We start from the raw sequence: 24,494 nt of genomic DNA, 5'->3' as shown, positions 1-24,494 counted from the left end.
AGTGACCGTACTTACCGCCTATTTCTGCCGGTCAAGATCCGGTACCGCATCCAGAACATCATGATGCTGTCCTATTTTGCGATTATTTTTCATCATTGCTTTCCTCCAGCAAATTGACTTGATTAGTCGGTCTCACAGAGCTTTAGGAACGTCACTGGTATCCATAAAACCACAAAGGCGCACCCTCATATCTCACGGAAAGCCAATCGCACACCTCCCCTCATCGCCAAAAATGTCCTCCGGATTCGTATCAGCCGGAACAGACCAAGAGCCGGTAGAACGCGACGATGAATGGCTCCGCGTCCAACAAGAACTGGAGGAAGAACGGCGGCGCAAGGCAGAACTAGGCAAGCAAGCCGACGGCAAAAGTCTCTACGAAGTGCTACAGCAGAACAAAAGTGAGTCTCCGGTATCCTGAGCGGGCCCAGCTTGCGCGGATCAGGGATATTCGTTTGGATTGACATGTTAGGGGCGATTGTTCCTCTGCGATGAAAAAGTGGCCAAACAGGAAGCCTTTGAGGAGAAGATTAAATTGAAGAATCAGTTCCGTTCGCTTGACGAGGATGAGGTCGAGTTCCTGGACTCGATTATGGAGTCGACGCGCGCGCAGGAGGCCGCGGTGAAGAAGGAGACTGCTGAGCAGCTTGAAGCTTTCCGGAGACACCGGGAGGAGGCGGAGAAGGTTGCGCTTGAGGAGGGCACTGCGGATGTTACTCCCACCGCTGAGGGGGAGGATTGGAAGATCCCTGCGCGTAAGAGGAGGAGGGATAAGAAGGATCTTTTGCTTCCTGGGAAGAAGCGCAAGTCTACCGCTGAAGGTGCGGAGGAGACTGTGTCGACTGAGCAGAAGGCGGATCAAAAGGACCGAGATTCCGGAAAAGATGAGAAGCAGTCTGTTCCGGCTGCAGCTGATGCTGCTAAAGTTAAGTCACAGCCACCTGTGAACACAGCGACTTCCGCTAGCCCCGTACAGACCGATGATGTGAAGGAGACTGAGAAGAAGCAAGTGGCCAAGCCAGCTTCGATATCTCTTGGCTTGGCCGGCTACAGTTCCGACTCTGAGTAATTGTAATTTCGATTGCGCAGGGGCCGCGTATCGCACTCATTCATTGTTTGGCCCTGCCTCTGTTAAATGCTTACAGTACGTGATTCACGTTGCGGTATCGACTGGGTCATTGAACTTTGAACATGTCTTGCCAGTTATCACGGGCACTCTACAACCAAGGCTATGATGAAATGATGAAAGAGTGTGGGACATTGACAATCAGAAGGCATAGTGTTTCAGTTGTTTCAAAAGCATCCAGAGGACTAACTCGCAGAATATTTGATGATTCTCGATTCATTTACAATACATGGGAGCCAGAGAACTTCGAAAACCAACATCATTATCTTATCCCAAACTGTATACAACATGTATGAGAGATTATATTTTGAAAATATCAACGCAACAGCCCAACGCTTGTACTCTACCCTTCTTATGGGGAATCATCCTTCGTCCAGCTTTGTCTTTCGCTATCAACACCTTGTATTCTCTTCATCCATCACAGGTTCACTCCTTGTGTTGTGCATAAACCTCTTGCTTCACCTCTTGCTCCTGAACTTTGTGCTCAAGGTCATGAGGAAGGTAATCCTCCTTCTTTGTTCCTAACACAATCCATGGGGAGTTGGAGAACAAGTAGTTCATCTCTTCAAGCGGTAACTTCTTCGTCTCAGGCAGCAGCAACCAGAAGAAGATCGCGTTGGTGAAGTTGCAGATGATGAAGAGGAAGTAATACCGGTAGCGGACATTCTCCATCGCAATTGGTGTCACTTGGCCAATCATGGTGTTGAACGCATAAGATGTCATAGTAGCGATGGAAACACCCTTCGATCGAGTTCGCGTATCGAAAACTTCTGCCGGAATGATCCATGACAGAGGACCACAGGTGCAAGAGAAAGAGAAGTTATACAACCAGGTCATGATGATGAAGCCCCAGTGAGCCCCTGTGTTGTTGACCTCGGGAGGGAATTTTGCGAGCAGGATGCATGCGATGATGAAAGTCACACAGTTACCCAAATTTCCAAAGATCAAACTTCGCCGTCTACCGAAGCGGTCAATGAGCATCATACAAAGGAACTGAGCTACCAAGGCAATAACGGAATTGATTGCCTGGTAACGCAAGGTTTCGTCTCCCTTGATTCCGATTTGCTCATAGATTGTCACGGAATAGTACCTGGCAAAAGTGAAGGTTATTAGCTTATATCGAAAAAGACACCGGGCGTTTCTTTCAATTTTTCGAAATGTCCCGGTTAAGCGGCCTTCCATTGGCACTTACTGGATGGCCGACACTCCCGTCATCTGCACTGATGCCTGCAACGCACAGCAAAGGAACAGACGGCGGAACGATGACCGCGAGCTAAACAACTCCAAGTATGACTTGGCTTCGTTCTCATGCTCAAATGTAATACTCTCCTGGATCTGGTTGTATTCAGCCCGGACCCACGCGTCATTCTCATCCCCATGCGCGTGAAGCTTCGCAAGCGTCTGCAGGCCCTTTTCATGTTGGCCATGGTCGATGAGCCAACGCGGCGACTATTCTAGGATTAGCTACAATAACCGTGAAAATATCCGGATGTACTCACCTCTGGGAAGAACATGATCAAGAGACCCAAAAATACGGCGGGAACCACTTGTAGACCAAGTGGGACCTGCCACTGAGCATTGTTTGTTGGGTCAAATCCAATATACGTGCCGTATGAGATCCATGCAGCGCACAGAGAGCCAACACCCAGCATGAATTGCTGCAGCGATGTCACTCGACCTCGAATGTCGGGGTGGCAGATCTCAGCCTGGTATAGCGGGATGATCATGGTAAGGAATCCGACACTAGGCAGAGATTAGTCTTTGTCCTCATTTTGGTATCTTTGAGGCTTACCCAAGTCCGGCCAGAAATCTTCCACTGTATAAGTATGCAACTGTCCGTGCTCCAGTTTGGAGCCCTCCACCAAGACAAAAGATCACACACCCGAGGGAAATGGTCTTTCTTCTGCCGATAATATCACCGCTGGGGCCCGCAAATGCTGAGCCGAAGAAGGCACCTGCCGTGAACATAGACACGACCAATCCGCTAGTAGACAGTCAGTGAGCTTATTTAATACAATATTATCTCTGCCGCGTCTTGCGTGAGACTTACGTCTCGGTGTCATTTGCTGCGAACTTGGATTCGAACGAATGGCTGGCAATAACCTCCGCAATCACACCCAAATCGTCTAGAGTCATAACAGTCAGTAAGTCCTTAATAGCACATTGGTTCTCTGTCACTCACATCCATAAAGGAACGAACCCAGCGAGGCGAAAACGCCCACCAGAAACTGTGTAACCGATCAGCAAATAGAGAAGCTATCCCTTCGTTAACTTCGATACTCACTTGGTACCATGCCGGAGAGAGACGCATGGTGATCTCGATATGAAATCTCAAACAATCTAACTGCCCACTATGCCCTGAGAGCAAACTCAATAGGGAGACCGGTGGACCAGATGCGGGGATTTCCCTGGGGTATGGGGTTCCGCAGCTCTTTAAGAACTTCTGGGGATCGGATGCCCACATCCAACACTAAGACTCCGGAGCCCATGACAACAAGCTATGGGATCGCAGTCCATAGTGTCTCGTGGTGGGATTCCGGAGCTCTTTCCCAAAAGCACGGTAAAGACGCCATAGCGTGTCGATAATTCCCGGATTCCACACCAATGAAGGAACATACCATATAGCAGCAAGAACTTCACAGCGAATCATAATCCCAACTCCATGAGAAAGGATTCAATTGGCGCTTGACCGTTTGCGGGGGGCCGTCGTGGTGTGGCTTTCGGGATCGCGAGATACTCGTGCAAGCGCGAGCCCTGATTGATGGAAGATCTCGTGGCGTTGCCTCGGCTTCAAAACCAAGACGACGGCGCCGTTCCCAAGCATCGCCTACACTTTCTACCCATGATTCATGCCAATTTTCTTCGTGGTCTGGAACAACCCCGCAGGAGATTTTCCCCTTCTATTATGATAGCTACAATGCGTGTTCAGTCCACATTAATTAGTTGGCGCTGTCCAGCTGCTTCCGCCACGGATCTTGGAAGAGTACTTAGTCTAGCACCATCTTCCCTCTTTTTCCTACCAATCAATAAGTCTGGCAACTCAATTTACCACTTTACTGTTCAATTTATGATCTTTTAACGGCCGCAATAATGACTACCTTTACGAAACTTAGCGATCAGGATACGCCGAGTATCGCCATCCACCCATCCCGGCGCATTTCCAAGATCAATCCCAACATCTATGCGGGGTTCACAGAGTAAGCTTGGAATAATTCATTTTTCCTCTTTAGTACTAGATTGTTGAAGGAATTAAGCTCATGCGTGATCGCAGGCACATGGGCCGATGCATCTATGGCGGCATCTACGACCCGGGCAATCCCTTGTCAGATGAGAACGGCTTCAGGAAAGATGTCCTTGAAGCTCTGAAGACCCTCGACATTCCCGTTGTTCGCTACCCCGGCGGCAACTTTATGGCGACGTATCACTGGATCGACGGTGTTGGTCCGAAAGACCAACGTCCTGCACGGTATGTTTTATGATGATGAACCTTGTGTTAGCCCTCCTCCTGTGGTGTCCTCTAGCAACATCTACCTTTTTCCGAAGGGTTTCTTGGCCACTGGAAAGTTTGGAACGCAAATGCTGATTATGAAAAGGCCTGAGCTGGCTTGGCTGGGTACAGAGACGAACCAGTTCGGAACTGACGAGTTTCTCAAGTGGTGTGAAGTTCTTGGAACTGAGCCATACTTCTGCCTGAACTTCGGAACGGGTACTCTTGATGAGGGTAGGCTTCCATCTAAACCCCAATTATTAAAGCCATGTAAAACTAACCAGCTTTTTCTAGCACTGGCATGGGTTGAGTATTGCAATGGTACCGGAAACACTTACTATGCGAACCTCCGCCGGAAGAACGGTCGCCAAGAACCTTACAACGTATGCACCTTTTTCATACTAAGCATATCACTTGGCTGACATCACACGTACAGGTTAAATACTGGGCTCTCGGAAACGAGACCTGGGGACCGTGGCAAGTAGAGCAGATGACCAAGGAGGCATACTCTCACAAGGCCTATCAATGGGCGAAGGGTAAATTTCAATTTCCACCTGCCGCTATGACCAAAAGTGCTAATCAAATCCCATAGCTCTTAAGCTTCTTGATCCCAGCTTAGTTCTGATCCTCTGTGGACAGGACGGTACAGCATCATGGGATTACTATACCCTGAAGCATTGTTTGCTGCCCGTCAATTCACCCCTCTCTACTAGTGCTGTCCCCCTCATTGACATGCACAGCATTCATCTGTACACCTGCTCATCATCTCATCTGCCCAATGCCACCGCCCCTCTAGCTGCTGAGCGTGCTATTGAGATCACATCCTCCCTGATCGATCTCGCGAGGATCGAGAACGGTGTTCCTCCAGAGCAAACCCGCCCAACCATCTGCTTTGATGAGTGGAACGTTTGGGACCCCATCCGTGCCGAAGGCAGCAAGGGTGCAGAGGAATGCTACACGCTTTCTGACGCGCTGGCCGTGGCTGTCTGGCTCAATGTCTTCGTCCGTAAGAGCAAGGACTTGGGCATGGCATGCATTGCGCAGACCGTCAATGTTATCTCCCCGCTCATGACGACCAAGGAGGGCATCACCAAGCAGACCACCTGGTGGCCTCTGTACCTGTTCTCTAAGTACATGCGGGGCTGGACAATCAGCGCGCATCTCGCCAGCGCAACCTACGAGGGCGAAACCTCTCCCAAGTGGATTCGTGGTGTCAAGGAGACCCCCTGGCTGGACGTCAGTGCTGTCCTGGGTGAGGATGGCTACGTCAACGTTGCCGTTGTCAACATTCATGAGGAGAAGGCCATTGAAACAAAGATCGACGGTGCCTCGGGAGAAGTTACTGTGTTCACTGTCACAGGTGACAGTGTCGCAGCAACCAACATGAAGGGCAAGGAAGAAGTTGCCGTGGTTGAGAGCACCTGGGACGGACAGGGCCCCTACGCATTCCCTAAGCACTCTCTTACCCTTCTGAGATGGAAGGCTTAAGTGTCTCTGGTAGACACTAGCTGTGTTCCCATCATAATAGAAATAGACTAGATGAATTCATTATGCTTGTACCATCTCCATATCAATATCCATCAAACATAGTCGTGGCCCATCACAGATGAATCTATCCATGCACCGTATTCGTCTAACATTCATCATCCACAGTCATACTTATACATTATCGTAGACAATCATAGCCTTAACCGAAGTTAACATCATGAACAGTTCCCTTGTCATCCAAGTGTACGTTCAACCTATAAGCCACATCAGTCCATACTCTTACTACAGAAAATAACAACCTAGATACAAGAACATACCGTTCAGGTTTATAATCCATCGTCTTCATATCGCCAGGTTTAAGAATCCGATGAGACTCGGGCAAATCCTTCTTCGCAAATGACTACCGACACCCGAAATTAGTCTAATACTCACAAATCATATTTTTAAAATGAAAAAGGAAGGAAAACAAACAGTAACATCACTCGTTCCCTCCGTGATCGTCTTCCCGGCCAGCTTATTGAGCCATTCGTTCTTATCGCCAGAGTTGACCTGGGGAACGACTAGAGGCATGGTGGAATGGAATTTTCTGGTATGGAATAGAGATCGTGTGTGTTGATTTGGTCGTGTTCGTAGTTTCAATGATACTCGAGGAGCAAAACGCATAGAAGGATGGATTAGGGTAGAAAAGTTGATTAAGGTTGTCTGGAGGGGAAGATTAGGCTTTATAATCTTTATACCTCATCACGGGTCAACTGGCAATGATGTCATTGGGAAGGCTTAGCAAGGGCTTTCTTGTTTGGGATTAGTGCATTTCTCGGGTGGATTAGATCTGCCGGGCCGGTATTATGGGGTCAGGTGGTGTATTGTACTTACCGTATATTTGTATCTTGGTTCGCATATTGACTTGGGTTGAGATTTGAGTTCTCTTGGTGTATGTTCTGTATGATTTGTTTGTATGTATTTCTATACGTTAGATGTTTACCTTCCAGTGTATATGCTTTGTTGTTTCATCCGTGTGCTTATACTGGCTCTTGTGTTCGTATCCAGTGTGTCGTTCGAGATACATATTGTCTATTGAGTATAAGGGTGTGTGATAAGAGGATAAGGTCTCCTTCAATTCACCTCACGATTCCTACAATGGCTTTATCTACGGAGGTCCTTTGACTTAGGCTGGAGCCGACTAATCAAAGATCATGGCACAAAGTGACCTACACGCGATATTAGCCTTGTTTAAAGCTACTTTCTAGTTCTTCTATCGGTCAGCTTCACCCTTGATCGACAGATCTAAACACACCCTATGACTCTGACAAAGTCCCGTCGCTATCACAATGCTATCCCAGGATGATGAAGGGAAGGTACACTGAAGTGCAGTTACGGGGCGTTCTTGCCCTGAAGGCGAGCATCACACCCCTGCCTTGAGCATCCTTGAGCTTTGATTATGTCTTCGATGCTCATTCTGCCACTGTGCTGCTTTGAATCCATCCACTCTTTTGTGCTTCTCAAGCTGTACCCCATCGCCCAATGTTACCACTCCAGCTTCTTATCGATCTTTACTGAGATGTGAACCCTTCATCCTTATTGCCGTGTCGGAGTCGTGCGTTAGACGCAACTTGAAGCGGTGTCATCAACTCGCATCTGGTGGGAATACCAGCGGTAGTCTTGGACTTTTGCTCTTTCGACTCTTTGCCTTCCTCTTAGACTGCTATAGCGAATCGGCTATCATGCCATATACACGAATGGAATTTCGATCGGGCTGGTTAGAAGAATCAGAAACTACGCCTATTGTGCGGGAAAACATCGTTGCAGATGAGCAATCAAGGGAAGCGAGACACGAATTCCAGTATCAGTTACCCGACAACTATAAAGTATTGAAACGCATACCAACCCTAACTACCATTGATAAACCAACAAAAACCATCAAGACGCCTTCCACAAGAATCGACGAACTCCTCAAACGTTCAGCGGAAGACTCTCCAAGGCCAACGACAACCCATAACAACCTAGTTCCGCACTGGAGTTACCAAAAAAACTCCCTGGCGGTAGCATGCGTCCTCAGTGCCATCACCGTACTAGCCATCATATTCCTTAGCGTCCTCACTGTCCGGAAGATCCGGAGAAGCTGGAAGCGCCACAAGCGCGAAAGGAAAGACTATGACGCTTTCAAACATCGAACCGACGTGAATAAAAGTAACAGAAACTCCAATGCCTGCTGTATAACCAAAAGCAAGTCTAGTCGTGAATCGATGATGTATAGTCGTGATAACTCACCGTCGGGGGGTTACGTCGTCGAGCAAACAGGGGGATCTGTGACCCGCGTGTATCGCGAAGGCAATAATGTTTCGAGCCAGACGTTCGATTCTATCGGTGCTTCTCCGGAACAAAGGAGCCCTCCCTGTGAGAATAAGCGGACTCTAGGAGGTCGGGCTGATTCGCGTACGCCTTCGGGAAAAGGGCGTGCTGGTTCAATTCCGAGACCGATTGTCGTGGTGCCATCTCCACTGAGACATGTCTCCTCGCAGAAAGCCACTCCTGTTATGCAGTCTACCAGTTCCAGCACACCTGATTCTGAGCAGCCACCCGTGTCCCCTGCTTCGCTGCAAGATCCCGAACCAGCGGGTAGAACTTCCAACCGCAACTCGTTGCTTCGGTTGCCTTCTATCAAGAAATCTATATCTCCTTTGTTCAGTCTTTGAGATATGAACGTTGTTTCTTCTGGTCAAAGTGACACTACACGATTGCACCTTGGTGCTGGGTTATCAAATGTAATAATACCACCCCCGCGCAACCTTTATCGATAGAGACTGGCTACGAGGATTGTACATCAGCCCCCATCACTTATTGTATACCTATCACTCTTTTGGTTATACTTTTATTCGTGGATTGTTGGTTTGTATGTGGCCTGGTGGGCTGGTCTCGTCCCTTGCTTTTTTGCTCTTTCCAAGTTTGTTAGGCCTCTAGGACCAATAGATGCTCCCCTGATGGGGCTTCAATTCTACAGTCATTCTTGTGATTTATAGTGGTATAGACACCCCCAACACTTGGAATAGAATCACTATTCCGAGATATAGTATCGTGTGAACCTGTACTGTAGGCGTTCCAATCTTAGGCTTGTCTCACTACCGTACTTCCAACTACTGTCCTATCACGGTACGCAAAACAACACCGAGCGAACAATAACCAGAATAATGTTCTTCCAGACTTTATCCTATTGAATACTTAGACGTGAAGGCTAACCTTCTATACGTATATTAGTGTTCTTATCATAGTATTCTAAAAATCCTCAGTTTCTCTAAGCATAACCCCTTGCTTACCTTCTATCATCATAATCTCAGGCATACATCAACATCCATCTTGTAAAGAGAGAGACATACTTCCTGCTTACACTCGCCATCTATTCGACCCCATTATCAGCGCATGAACCTCGTTAACTGGATCTAAATCTGAACATATCACATCCCAAGCATAATGGTAAGGTATCTTAGCTCCCACAATATAATTAACATATGAATAGTCAACTCGAATACGGTAGTATTGTAATCACTATTGGAATGTATAGTAGGGAGATGCCATTTCCAAGTCCGCAGGTATTTAACTTGTGCTTTCTACCAGTATTGAGAAAAACATCTAGGCGCAATACCAAAGCCTCCGTCATCCAGTTCATGAAACTATAACGTCACAGAAGCAATTTTGACAGTAGGTACCGGCACGGTATCCATCGCGGGAAGCTTAGGACAGGACCTGTGTTTCTCCTGTTTTAAGGCATATTCTCCAAGAAACTCGGGATCAGTCAGTCCAAGCAATTTAAGAATAACCTGTTCTGCACCCTGCACTACTAAGAAGGTATATCAGTTAACACCTTGGCTCAACTCATGCACGAAGTACACTGCAACCATGATTTCGTCTAAGTAGATGTCGCAGTTATTTGCGAAGTCAACCCGAGAGACCCGCAAGGTTTTCTGAAGGTATACTGTCTATAGACCATTTCCTGAACATCCCAGCGAAATATATGACCGGGTTGCGTATGGACTTGACAAAGGAGAACAACGGTCAAGAGATAGTTATTTCGGCTCATCTTTTCATAAGCTGTCGACAGCACGGGAGCGTAGGGCGGGATGGTAAACTTGAAGTCGCAAACCGATTTCATGCCGATGTCTTTGCAGAGAACACGGCACGGACATGTAAGCTCCCAAGCCTGTTTCCAAATTGCCCTTAATGAGGGCGAGTCTGCGTTAGGACTCCCAGCAAGGCTATAGGAAGCTTGGTCAGCCGAGGCATGAGAAGATTGCCGAGTGAACTTCACCTTGCAATAGTTATCATCGTCCAAGATGCTAATATGCTATCATCGTCGAGTATGTTTGGTGATAGTCTCACTGAAGGTCCCAGCTCAATTCAGGTAGAAGTGCCTACCAATCAATCTCGTCGACCCCCAGTGCTTTATATTCAGAAGCAGGTTGGTTAGCAAAGTCGTTTTCGTGGAGCGTGAGGGCTTGCGATATAATTGTCGAGGTCGTGTGTTGTACGTGATTAGTAGATTTATCGAACTCTACGCGTCAGCGGCGCACGAGGACATAGAGGTAGCTACCTGTCCTCACCTCGACCTTTGAAGCGACATAGAAGTCTTTGTTACTTTTTCTGTCTGGAGAAGCTCTCATTGTGTCACTACAGCCCATCTTCACCGTGGTTGTGGTTGATGTTGTGATATACGACACAAGAGGTGTCAACTCAGCCTGGTCAGAAAAGCTCAGAGCGATCAACAGAAGCCGCCCTGATTTGATTGGACATTTTAACGCTTGGTTATATAAACATAACCTGCAAATAGAAGATATCTTATACACTTCCTCATATCATCATTAAACAAAATACACCCATCCTCAGTACAAGAGAAAGATTAGAAGAGCAGATAGACAACACCTCGCAAAGAATGCACAATGATAAACATACCCCTAATTCTACAACAAGGCAAGAAGGAAAAAAAGTCAAGTCTATTAATTATGCTGCACGATCATCCGACTGACGCACACTCCTCAAACACCGCTCAAGTCTCTTTCCTCGCTCCTTCTCACGGACAAGAGTAGCCTTTGCGAAAGCGCGGATCGCGTCCCGACCGACTTTCTCTCTCCAGGTTGTCCAGCCAGCGAGTTCGCTGACGACCACATCTTTGTTCCAGGTGATCTCGCGGGAGAGGCGGGCGATCTGAGTTTCGGATTCCTGGATCTTGTTTTCTAGGTCGCGGACAGACTTTTGGCGAGATTCTTCAAGGCCGGGGAAGTTGAGGTTGAATTTTCTAGGGAGCGACGAGGACACTAGGGAGGAGCGGGAGCGGGAGAGGGAGCGGGAGGTAGATGTGAGGGTGGATATTACGTTGATGGGACGGGAGAGCGAGTCTAGAATGGCGGATGTGGTGTTGTCGATGGAGGTGACGTTGTTCAGGAACTGGAGGAGGGGAGAGGAGTCGGATGAGGAGGTTGAAAGGTGAGCGGCGTAGCGGCAAAATGCGTCGACATGGGACTGGGGAAGAGCGTTGGTAGGTTCCTTAAGGGTTGAGATGGCGGAGGAACATAGACCCAATGCATCCGCTATGTCGGAGGCAGAATTCTGTAGAGCATAGCCACGACGGATCAGACTGCGCGTATTGGCATGGACAGCGCGAACCATGTCTTGTGCATGTGTGACGAATTGCTCCGTCTCGCGCATACCCTCCTGGGTGACGGGCTCGTAGTCGTCGGCGATTGACTCGTAGAGAACTTGCGCTTTGCGACGAGACCGATCGGCCATCATCTCCGGCTGGAGTTCGGGCACGAGAAAGAATTCCCAGAGCATTTCATGGGTTGAGAAGGTTGGGTGAGAGAGTAAAATCTTGAGAAATCTATCTAGCTTCGCCTGCATGTCGTGAAGAACCGAGCGAGATGGCTTCGAGTGGATCTGGAAGGGAGAGCGGAAATCGGAGAGCAAGGGCATGTATGAAGCGGGGTGCTCAATGGAAAGCCATTTTGCGAGATTCTCGAAGTCTGTGTATGTGCGCTTACACGTTGTCACCGTGTAGCTGGTGGTAGGCGCCAGGCTGGATTCGGCGGAGTTCGGCGGAGGATTGGGGGCCCCCGACTTGAGGACAAAGCGTACGGTTGCATCTTCCACGAAGAATGACCGAACGACAGTGGTGACCCGGCCGGAGGGATCGTCCGTTGCTGAAGGCGGATTGGAGACGAGAATCAGATCATCAATGCGATTTCGCACTTCATCATCCTTTGCAAGTTCAACAGCCGTAAGTCCGCGAGCCTCTTTAAGATGCACATCCACCCTAGGGTCCATGAAAAGAATCCGAACTTGGTCGATGCGGCCATATTTGCTGGCCATCATCAACGGCGTGAACCTCTTGTCATTCGTCGCATTTGGATCACAATCGCATTCTTGCAGGATCTTAATGGTAATATCAGGGTCACTAACGATATGGAGCAAGGTATTCCCTTTCGCGTCAATATGATCGTCTAGACGCAGTGGCCGGCCATCGCCTTGAGATTTCTGAGCAGCCGTCAACGCCTCCTTAACCATCGAACTGTAGTCAGGGTGATCGTAGGATCTACATAGAGCAAAAAGCGGCGTCTGCCCATGCTTATCACGTTGACGCCAGGGAAGCAATGTTTCCAGCTTATGCATCACTGAAGGGGTGCTGAAGAGATAATGAGCGACAGTGCGTCCATGAATATCTGACTTCCTCAAGTAGGAGACGATCGTTTGCTCGTCTGTTGTGCTGGAGAGGTACTCGAGTATGATGTCTACCATCTCGGTGTGCGCGAGTTGGACAGCTGCATTCAGTAATGTCGTTCCATCTGTATTCGTATCATCAAGAATGTCTTCTAGGGGATAGTACTCCTCCAGAGTGAGTAGGTACTTCAGGGCTTCTGGTTGGCGATTCTCAACTGCCATCATGGGAATCGAATGGCCGGCGGGATCCTGGGTCTTTGTTAACGTCTCAATTGAGCTGTCTCCTTCGATCGTACTCGTCATGGACCCCATTGTCGTTGTACGGGAAGCGAATGAAATGGCTGAAGACTCGGATAGACTGCGGACATCCATGGAAACCTTCTTGATAGGGCGCCGAATTTCTTGCGGTGGAGAGCTGCTTGCCCATGCCTGAAAAGGAAATACGTGTGCTAAAGGTGGTGTATCCGATGGGGTATCATGAGTCGCTAGTTCACCATTGCTTTCGTTGCGCCCACCAAGGATGGGCAGGGACAACGGAAGTCGATCTTGTTCATTGTCCTCGTCGGTCCTAAATAGAACTCGACTCCCTTCAGGTTCACAAGGAATATCATCTATCGATTGTTGACTACCGTCTGGTTCCAGGATAGCTCTCATATCAGCAATGCGTCCAGTTTTAGTTGCATTCCATAAGCGCTTGTTCCGGATGCTCGACCTTCGAAGGCCTGCAGAATCAGTCACAAGGTATGTAAGGACTGCTTCAAAAGTACTCAGAGCGTAGCCCATTTCTCCACTGTCAACATCGTCAACATAAATGAAGTGCTGCATATACAATAGTCGTGCTTGTAAATGCTTGGTTTGAGATCTAATGACCACGACAAGCAACAATGAAACCAAAACATCAGCGTTCACTGTTACAGGTGCATTTTGCTTCTCAGATGCTTGTGGGTCGGCTTTATCATAATTGCCAGGATACGACAGGATCTTTACCGTTTCCAGCAAGATGTTCAGCATATCATGGGGACATTTGGCATCCAGCATTTTGCGGAACTCCTCCACTGCTTTACCAAGACGCTGCAGTAACTCCCGCTTGCCTTCTTGGCCACCCTCAACGACTATGCCCACCTGTGAAACGTCTATGCTCTCCATCTGGCGGATCCTTGTATCCAACTCCGTATCTTCGGGCTGGCGGAAACTACAAAGGCGGGGGAAGAGAAGAGATTCGTGCACCTGCTCAGCAACGTAGCGTTCGATCAATCTCTCGACAAGAGGTCCAGTCAGATCAGTCGTGGCACCGAGAAAAGACAATTGTTGTTTGTCCACCAATCGAAAGAGGTCAATGGCTGCGGTAACCGCCGTCTCCAGGCTGCGACGCATGAGGTCCTCATCATCTTCAAAATACTCTTCCGAGTTGAATGGAAGCCCATCTTTAAATCGGGACGATGAACTGCGCACGGAGGCAGTCTCCTCGATAGGTGCTTCATCGCGGTCACGTTTCCAGTCAAATTCTTCGGACAGTACAGGAGAGCGTGATGGAGGGGGAGGTAATGGTTTGCCTAATTCTTTCCCGAATTCCCGGAATAATCTCTCTAACCCAGGCTGCATCTGCCTTGCGATCATTGGAAAATGGGACAGGAGTTCTGCAAACGTCTTGATCTCCTTCTTTGCGGGCGAGGAGACTGACTCCCCAGACTTGGCACTGCTGCCTAAAATATTCCTCTTTGGCAGTGTCCCTGGCACCACAGCAGAAATGATCTTGCCGGGTTCGAACGAACCGATTAATGGTCGGGAGATGTAGTAGATAAGCCATGGTTGGGACCCGTTGCTTGGTGTGTAATAGAGGGCGTCAGACAGCAGCTGGGCTTGGGTCAAGGACTTGAACCCTAGAAACTCGGTTTAGCACACGAGAAGAATGAAGGAACGGTCTCCCTTTCCCACCTTTATTGCTATAAACGGAGTTCTCTTTTATGATTACAGTGCGGCCATTGACGGTGGTCACCTGCTTTGCCTTCCCCCTACTGTCGCGGACATTCAGGTCATCCTTTGTTCCGGCGGTTCCATTTGTGACGGGAATTCGGAGCGCATGGCTGCCTAGAAATTCTTCGGAGACGACGAGATCGGAATAGTAGAGAGACGACTCACGATCGCGGGAGCCGATTAGTGAATCGGTCACAGGAACGAGGAGAACCTAAAGAATGATGTTAAAGCCCGCCACTCAAGTATAGCCCCGCATAGTTCCGCTGGACGTACATGGTTCTCTGTCGGTATACACTGCCCCGGAACAGTGCTTCGGAAGAAGGCACGCAGGAAAGGATTTAGAGGGTGCATCCAAACGGTCTTGGACGACGTCCCAGTGAGAGAGCTCCAGACTTCATCAAGTCGTTGTGTTTCAATTCAAGAGGGGATTTGCGCTGCTCGATCGCCACAGGGGAGGAGCAGCTCCGGCGCATGTGCTTGCGGGCGAGATATAACAGAAACTCAACGTGCTGGGAAATGGCGCAGTCAAAGCTACTAGAAGCAAAAGAGATGATAAACGAAAGATGACGCAAATTATGTAAATCTCGGGAAAATCAATGGTCCAGGACAAGGAGAGCAGCGTTTCAGTTACCACAGCTTTCGCGGAGGCCGCAAGAGCTCAGCGCGCTATACCGCATTAGGCAATACTAACTTGTTGACGGATTGGAATCTAGACAACAATCTGATGCCAATCGCATAGAACGACAGAAAGCAGGTAAACAAGTCGTTAATTGCTACGATACATGAGAGGATTATGAAGATCTCGCATGATTGAAAAATATCCCGTGTATTCCCGGTACCAAATTGGCTAATATACAGATATAAGTGACAGAACAAACCATTTCAAAAGAGCCTCTCTTCTCTTTCCCTCCAACAGATCCATATACAACGCTGGGCTGTGATTCGGTTATCAAAGCTGGAGACATACCGCATGGCAGGTAGCATTCCCTGCCGCCACTCAAGATACTGATAAGTCGAGAATGATTGAACGCCATTGCCCTTTCAACCACAACATTCCCTGGCGGATGTACGACCAGAGAAGGTCGCCCCAAAACCCAAGATATGAAAGGATCTAACCCAGTCTCCGCACCTTCCTGCTTCTGGTACCACCAAACTTTATACGAGTCGAGTCCGTTACGCGGCTGACCAGCCCACGAATGTTCTTACCTTCGTTACCCAGCAGAACCTTGGTGAAAGCCTCACGACCGAGTCCAAACCCGCGAAATACGATCTCCAAACGATTGATATCAAGAAGGTAGCCCCGTTCCTGCATCTGACCGAACACATGGGACGTCAATTGGTATGCTGGGTCGTATCCCGAACGGTGCCCTTTGCGGAAGCCGAGATGGCCGCAGCTCATCGATAACAGCGGATTACCATTAGGTCGTGTCAAGGTCAAAATGGTGTTATGCTTATGTGAGAAGACGTGTAGGTGATGCGGAGGGACACGGTCGGCGTAGGGTTGCTTAATCATTTCGGCTTCCAGGCTCTCTGCCATTCTGGAGTAATCACGGCTCACATTCTGATTCGTGCGAGTCCTCTCTCCCTGCATCATCTTGGTGATCGCGGAGAGTGCAGAGTTCTCATCGGTGGCTGCCTCGGGCTTCGCATTCAGAATCTGTCTCTCAATTTGCCGGGTCTTGTCTTTAGCATCCGACGCGGACGTTCCATGGGTGGAGGAGAACGGTCTAATGAGCCGAATCGAAGAGGTACGAAGCTGGCATTGCCGACCAACTGAAGGCAATGCCTTCAACAGAGAACTCGCAAACGTAGTGTTCATCTTTTGCTAGGGAGGCAGAAATATCGGGGATATGCGGCGAAAGTAGTCGGAAAGAGCGTGGCGGAGAGACCGACCAACGCAAGGAAATCAGGAGGGCGATAATACGGGTGTGTCACGCAAACGAAGGCAATTGGGCAATCCTAAGTAAATAGGTCGATCTGGTCGCAAAGTACCTCGGGCAGTTGAGATCGTGAACGGCGCAACGGTGGTTCGGGACAGAAGGCGGCGGAAAAGGGCCCGAATTTTCGAGTCTTGGCATTTGCATCTCAACTTTTTCTTTCTCCCTCTCCATTGACTCCGCGGCCGAAATCGCTTCTTCCTCGCCTCCACATCCGACTCCTTCAATTCCCCTTCACCCTCGGGGCGTTGCTGATCTCATACTCTTTTTGAGTCCTCTTTTTTATCCTTCTGACATCTATTCATATCATACATAGCATGATTTCGGCTACTAGAATGTCGGCCACAGCGCGGACGGCCACCTTGCGGTCTCAAGTACCGAGTTTGAGAACAGCTGCTTCTCAACGGTCATCCATCCAGGCTTACTCTTACTCGACATCGCCTACAGCCAGAATCTCCCTTTCCTCCAATACCGAACGCGCAACCCGTCCTGTCTCCCAAATCCTTTCCCCGTACGCTGCTCTTCCACTCACGCGATCCTTCCATGTCAGCACTTCTCGCTGGCAACAACAAGAACAGAAGAAGGAGAAAGAATCCGAGGAGTCCAAGGAATCCAAGGAATCCAAGGAGTCTAAGGAGGAAAAGGATGATGGCAAGTCTGAGGAGGAAAAGAAGAATGCGCCTCCTCCCCCTCCTCACGGAGACAAGACTCCCTGGCAGGTCTTCAGAGAGACTCTGCAGTCAGAATTCAAGGCCTCCAAGGAGTGGAACGAGTCCACCAAGGCTCTTGCATCTTCGGCACATCAGTTCACAGAGAATGAGAACATTAAGAAGGCTCGTGCCGCCTACGAAGCCGCCCATGGAGCGGCTGCCACTAAAACCGGAGCTGCCTTGAAGTCCACCGGTCAAGCCCTTGGCAAAGGTGCTTCCTGGACATGGAATACTCCCGTCGTTAAGGGTATCCGAAAGGGTGTTAATGCGACCGGCTCTGGAATCGAGAAGGCGACGCGGCCCGTGAGAGAGACTGAGGCTTACAAGAACGTCAAGGATGCCATCGACGATGGCAGTAGCTCCCGTTATGGTGGCTATATTGACAAGGAAGAGCGCCGCAGATTAAGGAAGAAGCGTGAAGAGTTGGAAATGAAGTCTGGTAAGCGGGTCGAACCCATGGTTGAAGATCCAAAGTAAGTCGCTCTCCCCCGATTGTCTTGGTCGTTTCGTTGCTAACCTTGCGCTTCCCCCCAGTGCCGGTACCAACGTCACACTCCATAAGGACTCTGCCTGGAAGGAGTCATGGCGCGACTTCAAGGACTCCAACCCTATGATGCAGAAACTCTTCGCTTTCAAGGAAACTTATAACGAGTCTGAGAACCCATTGATCAGCACTGCCCGCAGCATTTCCGACCGCGTGGCTGGATTCTTTGCCGAAAATGAAACTGCTCAAGTCATTAAGAAGTTCCGTGAAATGGATCCCAACTTCCAGATGGAGGAATTCTTACGGGAGATGCGTGAATATATCCTTCCTGAGGTTTTGGACGCGTACGTCAAGGGTGATGTTGAGACCCTCAAGCTTTGGCTCTCCGATGCTCAGTTCAGCGTCTACGCCGCCCTCGCCAAACAGTACACAACTGCCGGTCTCAAGTCGGATGGTCGTATCCTCGATGTCCGTGGTGTTGAAGTCATGAACGCCCGTATGTTGGACCCTGGCGATATTCCCGTGTTCGTGGTGACCTGCCGTTCACAGGAAGTACATGTGTACAAGAACGTGAAGACCGGCGAGCTTGCCGCTGGTATGGAGGATAAGGTCCAGCTGGTCACTTACGCCATTGGTCTCACGAGGATACCTGAAGATGTTAATAACCCGGAGACCCGGGGTTGGAGATTGATCGAGTTGCAGAAGGCTGCTCGTGACTACATCTAAACGGCTCCGAACAGATTATCCCCTTCAGCGTATCCATTCTTCCTCATTCGACGATCATATTATAACCGACCAACCATGTCTTGATTATCGGCGATTTTTGATGAATTACCTCCCCAATATTTCTCTTCTCCATTGTTTTGATATCATCCGACTGTACAATATGAACTTCCCAAAACTCATAGAGCCAGGTGGAACCAGTGCTTCATGTTATGTGTGATAGTAGCCATTGCTAATTTTGCTGGATGTTCTTTTTTTTTCCTTTTCTCTCTTTGTATCCATTTCCCCGACTGCTGCCTTGGTATGGGTTTCGGCTTCTCCGGTACACACGCGAATGGAAGGCGATACCTCAGCCCACGGTAACAGTGTCATTTCCATACATAAGTTGGTTTAATGGTTTGCCTGGCGTATTCGGCGTTTGCTGCTATTGACTGCAAGATCAACGCTCCACTCTCCTCATCAGTTGCATCTGGATATATGTCCAGCTTGTTTGCCATTATATATTTTACTCCTACAACCATGAGAACTTATTACGTATCACTTTTTCCTGCGCTACTCGAGAGACCCATTTGCCTACTAGTATTAAAATACTCCACTCATGTAAAATAACTTTACATTTTGAAGGGAATCGAACTTTTGTTACCGCGTCGGCCTAATCGTAGGCAGAACTATATATTTATATTTCATTCCGTAACATAAGGACCAAATTTTTCCAAGATGTACATAGCTAAGTGTAGGTGAAAAATATTTAATATGAATGATTCCTCAAAGTAGACGAGATACCAGGAATGTAATAAGCATCAGAGCAGTTTCGCATTTATTGACCCCGTCCGGCACCACCGGCACCACCACCACCCATTAGATTCCGAGCCCTGCACAAGTTAATTAGCTTCAGAGCACAACACTATCATTTCCACAAGTGTAGGACTTACATGTCAGCAATGTTAGGGTCACTCATAAGGCTCGACATATCTGGCATTCCACCACCACTGCCAAAGTTCTCTGCCATCTGCCTCAACTGAGGGTTGCTCATGAGGTTGTTGAGCATGTCCGGGTTGCTCATCAGATTCTGGGCCATGCTGGAGAACATAGGGTTACTCATGAGGGAGCTAAGGTCGGGCATGCCGCCGCCACCGCCACCGCGGCCACCACCCATCAAGCCGGCGAGGGAAGAGAGATCCGGCATGCCACCAGCACCACGGCTAGCTCCAGCGGCATCATCAACAGCATCAGCAGGAGGTTCGGCACCACGGGTAGATTCGGCGATCTTTTTCTTGGAGGTCTCCAAACCTCTCTTCATGGCCTCACTGCCGCCATTACCTTCAGCCTCGATACCCTTCTCATAGGCTTCCTTAGCGCCGTGGAAATCAGCCAGGTCAAAGCGAGCAAGACCCAGACGGCTCCATGCCTTGGAATACTTGGGATCGACAGCAGTGGCGAGCTCGGCATCCTCGGCTGCCTTCTCGTGTTGACCGGAGGCGGAATAGGCAGCAGCGCGGTTGGAGAGGTAGATAGGGTTGGAGGGGGCAATGGCCAAAGCCTTGGTGTAGAGTTCGATAGCGGAGGTGTAGTCCTTGCGCGCCATGGCAGCGTTACCATCGGACTTCAGCTTATCAGACTCGGCAGTAGGAGCACCGGCTTGGGGCTTCTGGCTGGAGCTGGCCTGCGCTCCGGCACTAGCAGAGTCACCCTTACTGCGGAGCTTCTCGTATACACTATAGATGCTAGCAAGAGACTGACCGCCGACAGCCTCCTTCACAGCAGCCTCGTTGGAAGGATCAACTTTGAAGGTATCCGCGATGCACGACTGAGCGATTTCGATCGATTCTGCGTCATCAGCAGTAAGGGTTCCATCCTTCAAGCTGGAGCTCAGAAAGTCGATGATTGCAAGCGCCAAGCGCTTCTTGGACTCGGTAGGAGCCTAGAGATGAATTAAGTTAGTACGGGCAGTGATCACAGGATGCGCAACGGAGGGCTCATGCCATGATATTAAAATTCGCCGGGGTATCGCTGTAGAAGGGCTTCGCTTGTCTGGAGAAAGATCACCGTCGCGGGGGATTTTGGATGCGGGGACTAAAGCAGTAACTTACACTGTTTGGCACGTTTGCCTGCAAGCTCCCGTGCACGTGATAGCCGTTGCTGCCGTCACCCCCATCATCCGATATACACTTGCGTTTCTATACATCGCAGCCGGAAAAAGTATTAGATGATTATGGTCGGTTATTCTGGGATTGACTCTGTCCCGAGTCCGACAAAATAACTTTTCTACGCCCGACGAAGATGACTCAATGTCAGCTCGCTCTTCACGACTTTCTCACCAGTGACGAGCCATGTACTGGCCCAATGGAGTACCTCGGGTCTATGCGGTCAATGGCCCTGCGATTCCCTTCGTGCCGTCCGACGATAATGAAGAATTAGATTTGGAGCGCTCTGTAGAACAGAGACTGTCGCTGAATGAGAATGGGCCCAAGGAACCGTCCAAGGAGGAGGTTGCCTGGGCTGACGAGGCCATTGACGGCCTCTGCGTCTCTCGGAGCGGTCATATGTTTGCGACTATGACGGCTACTTCAATAGCTGTGTGGCAAACAAGAGTATGTTTCGGTTGAGTGATACCTACTTCGGCGTATACATGTGTTGACTGGTCCCTAGCCGACCGCTGTTGTCGCCGCTGTCGCCCGATCCGCTTCGTCGCTTAGCACTTATGGTCCGAATGTAGCTTTGCTGATGCACCCCGACTCGACGATAATCGTTGTTCAGACGCTTAAAGGATACCTCCTCACCTATACAGTTGCTACCGACCCACATGGTTATGTTTATCAGCAACATTTCGATCACTCTACCCAAACCCGCCGGCAGCAGCTTGCCCGCGAGGAAGATGCGAATGGCGTCCGGGATGCTAGTATTCGCTTCAGGATGGCTATTAAGATAGAGTCTGGAATTGTGAAAGCTCTGGCGCTGGACAACGAGCTTGTGGTTGCTACCGTGAAACCCGCGGCAATTCAATGCATTCGATGGACACCTGATGCGCAAGGCGCCCAAACTACCTCGGAATTGCTAAGCCGCATATTGGGTGTCTCTAAGCGGACATCTATTACAGAGATGGTGTATGATCGTGCTATCAACCTCTTGGTCTGGGTAACAAATGAAGGTCAGGCGTACGCAGTTCAACGCGTACCCGAGGGCTCGCGTGATCCGGAGAATCCAAAGAAGCTCTTCAACGGTCACTGCTTCCACAGTCCGAAGAATGACGGCGAGAAAGCACTCAGGGTTGCCGTCAATGCTCGGTTCTCGCTGCTTACTGTGAACTGCGCCAACGGTGACATCTTCGTGTATACTGCTAAAGACTACCTTGGAAATGTCCCACTATCTCATAAACTGCAACTCCCGGCATCGCCTCACACAACAGGCAATTTAAGCTTCATGTCCTACTCGCCGGATGGCTACTGTCTCTTTGCAGGCTACGAACGTGGTTGGACAACATGGAGCGTGTTCGGCAAGCCAGGAGGAAATAGTTTCTCGACGGACAGGTCTCTTGCTGAAACCAATGCCGAGGATTGGCTAACAGGGGTCTCATATGGATGCTGGATAGGTGGAGGCTCAGATATCATCTTGACCGCACAGAATGATCGTCGCCTATGGATTCTGGAGACGGCACGGAGCGCTTTGACAGGCTGCTTTTCATCCGCGAATCTGGCTAGAGGCTTATTACAAACTGGAACCGAGATCATTCTGTACCGAGGGCATGACTTACCCGACCTTATGACTATCTCGGGCAAGGACTCCCTCTGGCATCATGCGCAATATCCCCCGACCTACCTACACTCGCAGTGGCCAATTCGTTCTAGTGTAGTGTCCCAGGATGGGAGATACGTAGCAATCGCAGGTAGAAGAGGCTTAGCACACTACAGTGTCAACAGCGGGCGCTGGAAAGTCTTTGAGGACTCTAAAATGGAGAACTCGTTCGCGGTCCGGGGTGGTATGTGCTGGTACGGACATATCTTGATCGCCGCCATCGAAAGCGATGGATCATACGAGGTGCGTGCCGTATATTATCAATAATGCGTTGTATCGAGCTGACTGATATAGCTGCGTTTGTACTCCCGAGAGCTGCCCCTGAATAATCAATCGATCTTGCACATTGAATACCTCCCTTCACCCGTGGTCTTCATCGGCCCGTCGGGGGAGGACTCCATCCTCGTTTACACATATGATAACATCCTATATCACTTCATTATAAATTCTATGCACGCTCGAATCACACTTGTTCCAGTCGGCCAAATTGCGTTTAATGGCATTGTGCGAGCGCCCACGCGAGTCCGGGCGATCAGCTGGGTCTTGCCCGAAGATCAAATGCGTGAGTGTGTCTATTCCATGTTGGCAATGTTGCTGGTCTGACAATACCAGGTGATGGCGACCCATCTCAAGATGTGAAAGTGGCATCTGTTCTTCTTTTGGTCGACGGCAATTTAGTTTTGTTACAGCCTTCTCAATCGCCCACCGGAGATTTGAAGTATGACATGCGGGTGGTATCCCATGATGTCGAGTACTATATTCTGATGCGTGACCAATTGTCATTCAACTTTGCTCCTCCCATGGAGGAATCCCTTCCGGCGAGCCCGTCCGCTGAAATGGCTTTGAATATGCATCATCATAACTTATCATTGAGAGACTCTCTGTGGACGTTTTGTGGCAAAGACCTTCTTGCTTGGGGTGATGTGCAAGATATTCTGCGACGAGAAGATGTCCCGAAAGCGATTGAGATACCCCTAGACTTTTATCCTCTATCCGTTTTGTTGAACAAGGGCATTGCTTTGGGAGTCGAGTCAGAAATGACCCAACGACGCGATACCACTTTTGCTGTGCTGAAATTTGCCATTCGAGTGAGTCAAACCTACCTTTGCAATAGCCCCTTGACTAACGATACAGACACACCTCTTCCTTCCGTACTTCTTGCAATATTCCTTAATTCATGGAGATATGCCGGGCGCGCTGTCACTCTGTCAGCATTTCTCCCATCTTTCATACTTCCCGCATGCGCTGGAAATCCTCCTTCACCACGTTTTGGACGACGAAGTCGACAACGAAAGTCGAGATAGCAAACTGGAGGACCCTTCGCAGAAGCATGATCCTCTACTCCCATCGGTTATCTCCTTCCTTCAAGCCTCGCTTCCTGCGCGGGTGTATCTGGACATTGTTGTTCAATGCACGCGAAAGACCGAGCTTCGTTCATGGCGTACTCTCTTCACCTATCTCCCGCCTCCAAGGGACCTGTTTGAGCAGGCTCTCAGACTCGACTCTCTAAAGACAGCCGTCGGCTACCTTCTAGTGCTGCAGGCGTTTGAAGACGACGATGGCTATGAGGCACCCATTGAAGACTATGTCGTTCGACTGCTCGTGCTAGCCTCGCAAAAGGGCGACTGGGAGCTCTGCGCCGAGCTGGCAAGGTTCCTCATTGCTCTCGACGGGTCAGGCGAGATGCTCCGACGAGCTATTGAGCGAACGGGTCTCCGAAACGGAGGCCTCCCGGGGGCCGGCCTAAACGGATCCGGAACGAGCGTCAAAGGACTCGGTCTAGCAATCACGCCATCCTGGTCGCCACTCTCTGCCGCATCATCTGTCTCACCCCGTCAAAGCATCTCTCGCCAGGAGAGCAACACATCCCGGACCCAAGACAGAATGGACAGCGTTGACGAGGTTTCCTGATATATTGCCACATCTGTACATAACATCACATACCATCTCACAACCATACATAGTCATACATAGCCAAAGCCATAGTATAACTCAATTGAATGAATCGTTGAAATCCATTTGTTTTTGATAATAACCTTACAATAAATACATATATCTATAGATGATCATCATC

At 49.4% G+C, this 24,494-nt stretch overlaps 11 protein-coding genes across 11 annotated transcripts; 5 read left to right on the top strand and 6 right to left on the bottom strand.

Annotated features, from left to right (window-relative positions):
• The first annotated feature begins 1 nt into the window (after position 1).
• Positions 2 to 1,308, top strand: BDV38DRAFT_140161 (PSME3-interacting protein). Its single transcript, XM_032051410.1, has 2 exons — positions 2 to 398; positions 498 to 1,308. Exons 1-2 carry the CDS (start codon positions 233 to 235, stop codon positions 1,064 to 1,066), a joined length of 735 nt encoding a protein of 244 aa, XP_031911559.1. The 5' UTR covers positions 2 to 232; the 3' UTR covers positions 1,067 to 1,308.
• A 241-nt stretch (positions 1,309 to 1,549) lies between these two features.
• Positions 1,550 to 3,434, bottom strand: BDV38DRAFT_272828 (sugar porter family MFS transporter; the record flags this gene model as incomplete). Its single annotated transcript, XM_032057562.1, has 7 exons — positions 1,550 to 2,213; positions 2,316 to 2,572; positions 2,623 to 2,866; positions 2,916 to 3,107; positions 3,174 to 3,249; positions 3,306 to 3,351; positions 3,408 to 3,434. 7 exons carry the CDS (start codon positions 3,432 to 3,434, stop codon positions 1,550 to 1,552), a joined length of 1,506 nt encoding a protein of 501 aa, XP_031911558.1.
• Positions 3,435 to 4,948: 1,514 nt separating this feature from the next.
• BDV38DRAFT_252443 (glycoside hydrolase superfamily) lies at positions 4,949 to 6,353 on the top strand. Its single transcript, XM_032055128.1, has 2 exons — positions 4,949 to 5,146; positions 5,203 to 6,353. The coding sequence occupies exons 1-2, from the start codon at positions 4,996 to 4,998 to the stop codon at positions 6,096 to 6,098; spliced, it is 1,047 nt and encodes a 348-aa protein (XP_031911557.1). The 5' UTR covers positions 4,949 to 4,995; the 3' UTR covers positions 6,099 to 6,353.
• Positions 6,198 to 6,796, bottom strand: BDV38DRAFT_139989 (uncharacterized protein). The gene is made up of 3 exons (XM_032051408.1): positions 6,570 to 6,796; positions 6,416 to 6,498; positions 6,198 to 6,352 (listed from the first exon to the last, which is right to left on the bottom strand). Exons 1-3 carry the CDS (start codon positions 6,759 to 6,761, stop codon positions 6,298 to 6,300), a joined length of 330 nt encoding a protein of 109 aa, XP_031911556.1. The 5' UTR covers positions 6,762 to 6,796; the 3' UTR covers positions 6,198 to 6,297.
• Positions 6,797 to 7,819: 1,023 nt separating this feature from the next.
• BDV38DRAFT_284925 (uncharacterized protein) lies at positions 7,820 to 8,791 on the top strand (the record flags this gene model as incomplete). The annotated part of the gene is made up of 1 exon (XM_032060377.1): positions 7,820 to 8,791. One exon carries the CDS (start codon positions 7,820 to 7,822, stop codon positions 8,789 to 8,791), a length of 972 nt encoding a protein of 323 aa, XP_031911555.1.
• A 1,087-nt stretch (positions 8,792 to 9,878) lies between these two features.
• BDV38DRAFT_252434 (uncharacterized protein) lies at positions 9,879 to 10,300 on the bottom strand. The gene has a single exon (XM_032055127.1). It carries the CDS (start codon positions 10,240 to 10,242, stop codon positions 10,000 to 10,002), a length of 243 nt encoding a protein of 80 aa, XP_031911554.1. The 5' UTR covers positions 10,243 to 10,300; the 3' UTR covers positions 9,879 to 9,999.
• Positions 10,301 to 10,839: 539 nt separating this feature from the next.
• On the bottom strand, positions 10,840 to 15,449 carry BDV38DRAFT_252433 (putative VPS9 domain protein). Its single transcript, XM_032055126.1, has 3 exons — positions 15,048 to 15,449; positions 14,736 to 14,985; positions 10,840 to 14,680 (listed from the first exon to the last, which is right to left on the bottom strand). The coding sequence occupies exons 1-3, from the start codon at positions 15,123 to 15,125 to the stop codon at positions 11,088 to 11,090; spliced, it is 3,921 nt and encodes a 1,306-aa protein (XP_031911553.1). The 5' UTR covers positions 15,126 to 15,449; the 3' UTR covers positions 10,840 to 11,087.
• A 66-nt stretch (positions 15,450 to 15,515) lies between these two features.
• On the bottom strand, positions 15,516 to 16,806 carry BDV38DRAFT_252431 (mitochondrial 37S ribosomal protein uS11m). The gene has a single exon (XM_032055125.1). It carries the CDS (start codon positions 16,591 to 16,593, stop codon positions 15,886 to 15,888), a length of 708 nt encoding a protein of 235 aa, XP_031911552.1. The 5' UTR covers positions 16,594 to 16,806; the 3' UTR covers positions 15,516 to 15,885.
• Positions 16,807 to 16,811: 5 nt separating this feature from the next.
• tim44 (protein translocase subunit TIM44) lies at positions 16,812 to 18,826 on the top strand. Its single transcript, XM_032051406.1, has 2 exons — positions 16,812 to 17,894; positions 17,956 to 18,826. The coding sequence occupies exons 1-2, from the start codon at positions 17,029 to 17,031 to the stop codon at positions 18,629 to 18,631; spliced, it is 1,542 nt and encodes a 513-aa protein (XP_031911551.1). The 5' UTR covers positions 16,812 to 17,028; the 3' UTR covers positions 18,632 to 18,826.
• Positions 18,827 to 19,341: 515 nt separating this feature from the next.
• Positions 19,342 to 20,982, bottom strand: BDV38DRAFT_139891 (putative Hsc70 cochaperone (SGT)). Its single transcript, XM_032051407.1, has 3 exons — positions 20,611 to 20,982; positions 19,561 to 20,549; positions 19,342 to 19,500 (listed from the first exon to the last, which is right to left on the bottom strand). The coding sequence occupies exons 1-3, from the start codon at positions 20,611 to 20,613 to the stop codon at positions 19,446 to 19,448; spliced, it is 1,047 nt and encodes a 348-aa protein (XP_031911550.1). The 5' UTR covers positions 20,614 to 20,982; the 3' UTR covers positions 19,342 to 19,445.
• BDV38DRAFT_272823 (RIC1 family protein) lies at positions 20,959 to 24,331 on the top strand (the record flags this gene model as incomplete). Its single annotated transcript, XM_032057561.1, has 6 exons — positions 20,959 to 21,219; positions 21,278 to 22,663; positions 22,715 to 22,982; positions 23,033 to 23,508; positions 23,604 to 23,701; positions 23,893 to 24,331. The coding sequence occupies 6 exons, from the start codon at positions 20,959 to 20,961 to the stop codon at positions 24,329 to 24,331; spliced, it is 2,928 nt and encodes a 975-aa protein (XP_031911549.1).
• Positions 24,332 to 24,494: the final 163 nt, after the last annotated feature.

The sequence above is a fragment of the Aspergillus pseudotamarii genome, assembly GCF_009193445.1.
Source record: "Aspergillus pseudotamarii strain CBS 117625 unplaced genomic scaffold BDV38scaffold_43, whole genome shotgun sequence".
NCBI classification, from domain to species: Eukaryota; Fungi; Ascomycota; class Eurotiomycetes; order Eurotiales; family Aspergillaceae; genus Aspergillus; species Aspergillus pseudotamarii.
Note: the sequence above shows the minus strand (reverse complement) of the source record. Positions and strands in the feature narration are given on the sequence as shown.

Bases quoted from the DNA above. Each gene is read 5' to 3' on its own strand.
- BDV38DRAFT_140161 (XM_032051410.1), top strand. From the start codon at position 233: ATGTCCTCCGGATTCGTATCAGCCGGAACAGACCAAGAGCCGGTAGAA. The intron at 399-497 runs GTGAGTCTCCGG...GCGATGAAAAAG, and splicing joins AGTGCTACAGCAGAACAAAA to TGGCCAAACAGGAAGCCTTT.
- tim44 (XM_032051406.1), top strand. From the start codon at position 17,029: ATGATTTCGGCTACTAGAATGTCGGCCACAGCGCGGACGGCCACCTTG. The intron at 17,895-17,955 runs GTAAGTCGCTCT...GCTTCCCCCCAG, and splicing joins CCCATGGTTGAAGATCCAAA to TGCCGGTACCAACGTCACAC.
- BDV38DRAFT_252431 (XM_032055125.1), bottom strand. From the start codon at position 16,593: ATGAACACTACGTTTGCGAGTTCTCTGTTGAAGGCATTGCCTTCAGTT.
- BDV38DRAFT_139989 (XM_032051408.1), bottom strand. From the start codon at position 6,761: ATGCGTTTTGCTCCTCGAGTATCATTGAAACTACGAACACGACCAAAT. The intron at 6,499-6,569 runs GTTTGTTTTCCT...GGGTGTCGGTAG, and splicing joins AGGGAACGAGTGATGTTACT to TCATTTGCGAAGAAGGATTT. The intron at 6,353-6,415 runs GTATGTTCTTGT...TGTGGCTTATAG, and splicing joins ATGGATTATAAACCTGAACG to GTTGAACGTACACTTGGATG.
- BDV38DRAFT_252434 (XM_032055127.1), bottom strand. From the start codon at position 10,242: ATGAAATCGGTTTGCGACTTCAAGTTTACCATCCCGCCCTACGCTCCC.
- BDV38DRAFT_252433 (XM_032055126.1), bottom strand. From the start codon at position 15,125: ATGCACCCTCTAAATCCTTTCCTGCGTGCCTTCTTCCGAAGCACTGTT. The intron at 14,986-15,047 runs GTACGTCCAGCG...ATCATTCTTTAG, and splicing joins GTATACCGACAGAGAACCAT to GTTCTCCTCGTTCCTGTGAC. The intron at 14,681-14,735 runs GTGGGAAAGGGA...CCGAGTTTCTAG, and splicing joins CTCCGTTTATAGCAATAAAG to GGTTCAAGTCCTTGACCCAA.
- BDV38DRAFT_139891 (XM_032051407.1), bottom strand. The intron at 19,501-19,560 runs GTAAGTCCTACA...TAACTTGTGCAG, and splicing joins GACCCTAACATTGCTGACAT to GGCTCGGAATCTAATGGGTG.
- BDV38DRAFT_252443 (XM_032055128.1), top strand. From the start codon at position 4,996: ATGCACCTTTTTCATACTAAGCATATCACTTGGCTGACATCACACGTA. The intron at 5,147-5,202 runs GTAAATTTCAAT...CAAATCCCATAG, and splicing joins GGCCTATCAATGGGCGAAGG to CTCTTAAGCTTCTTGATCCC.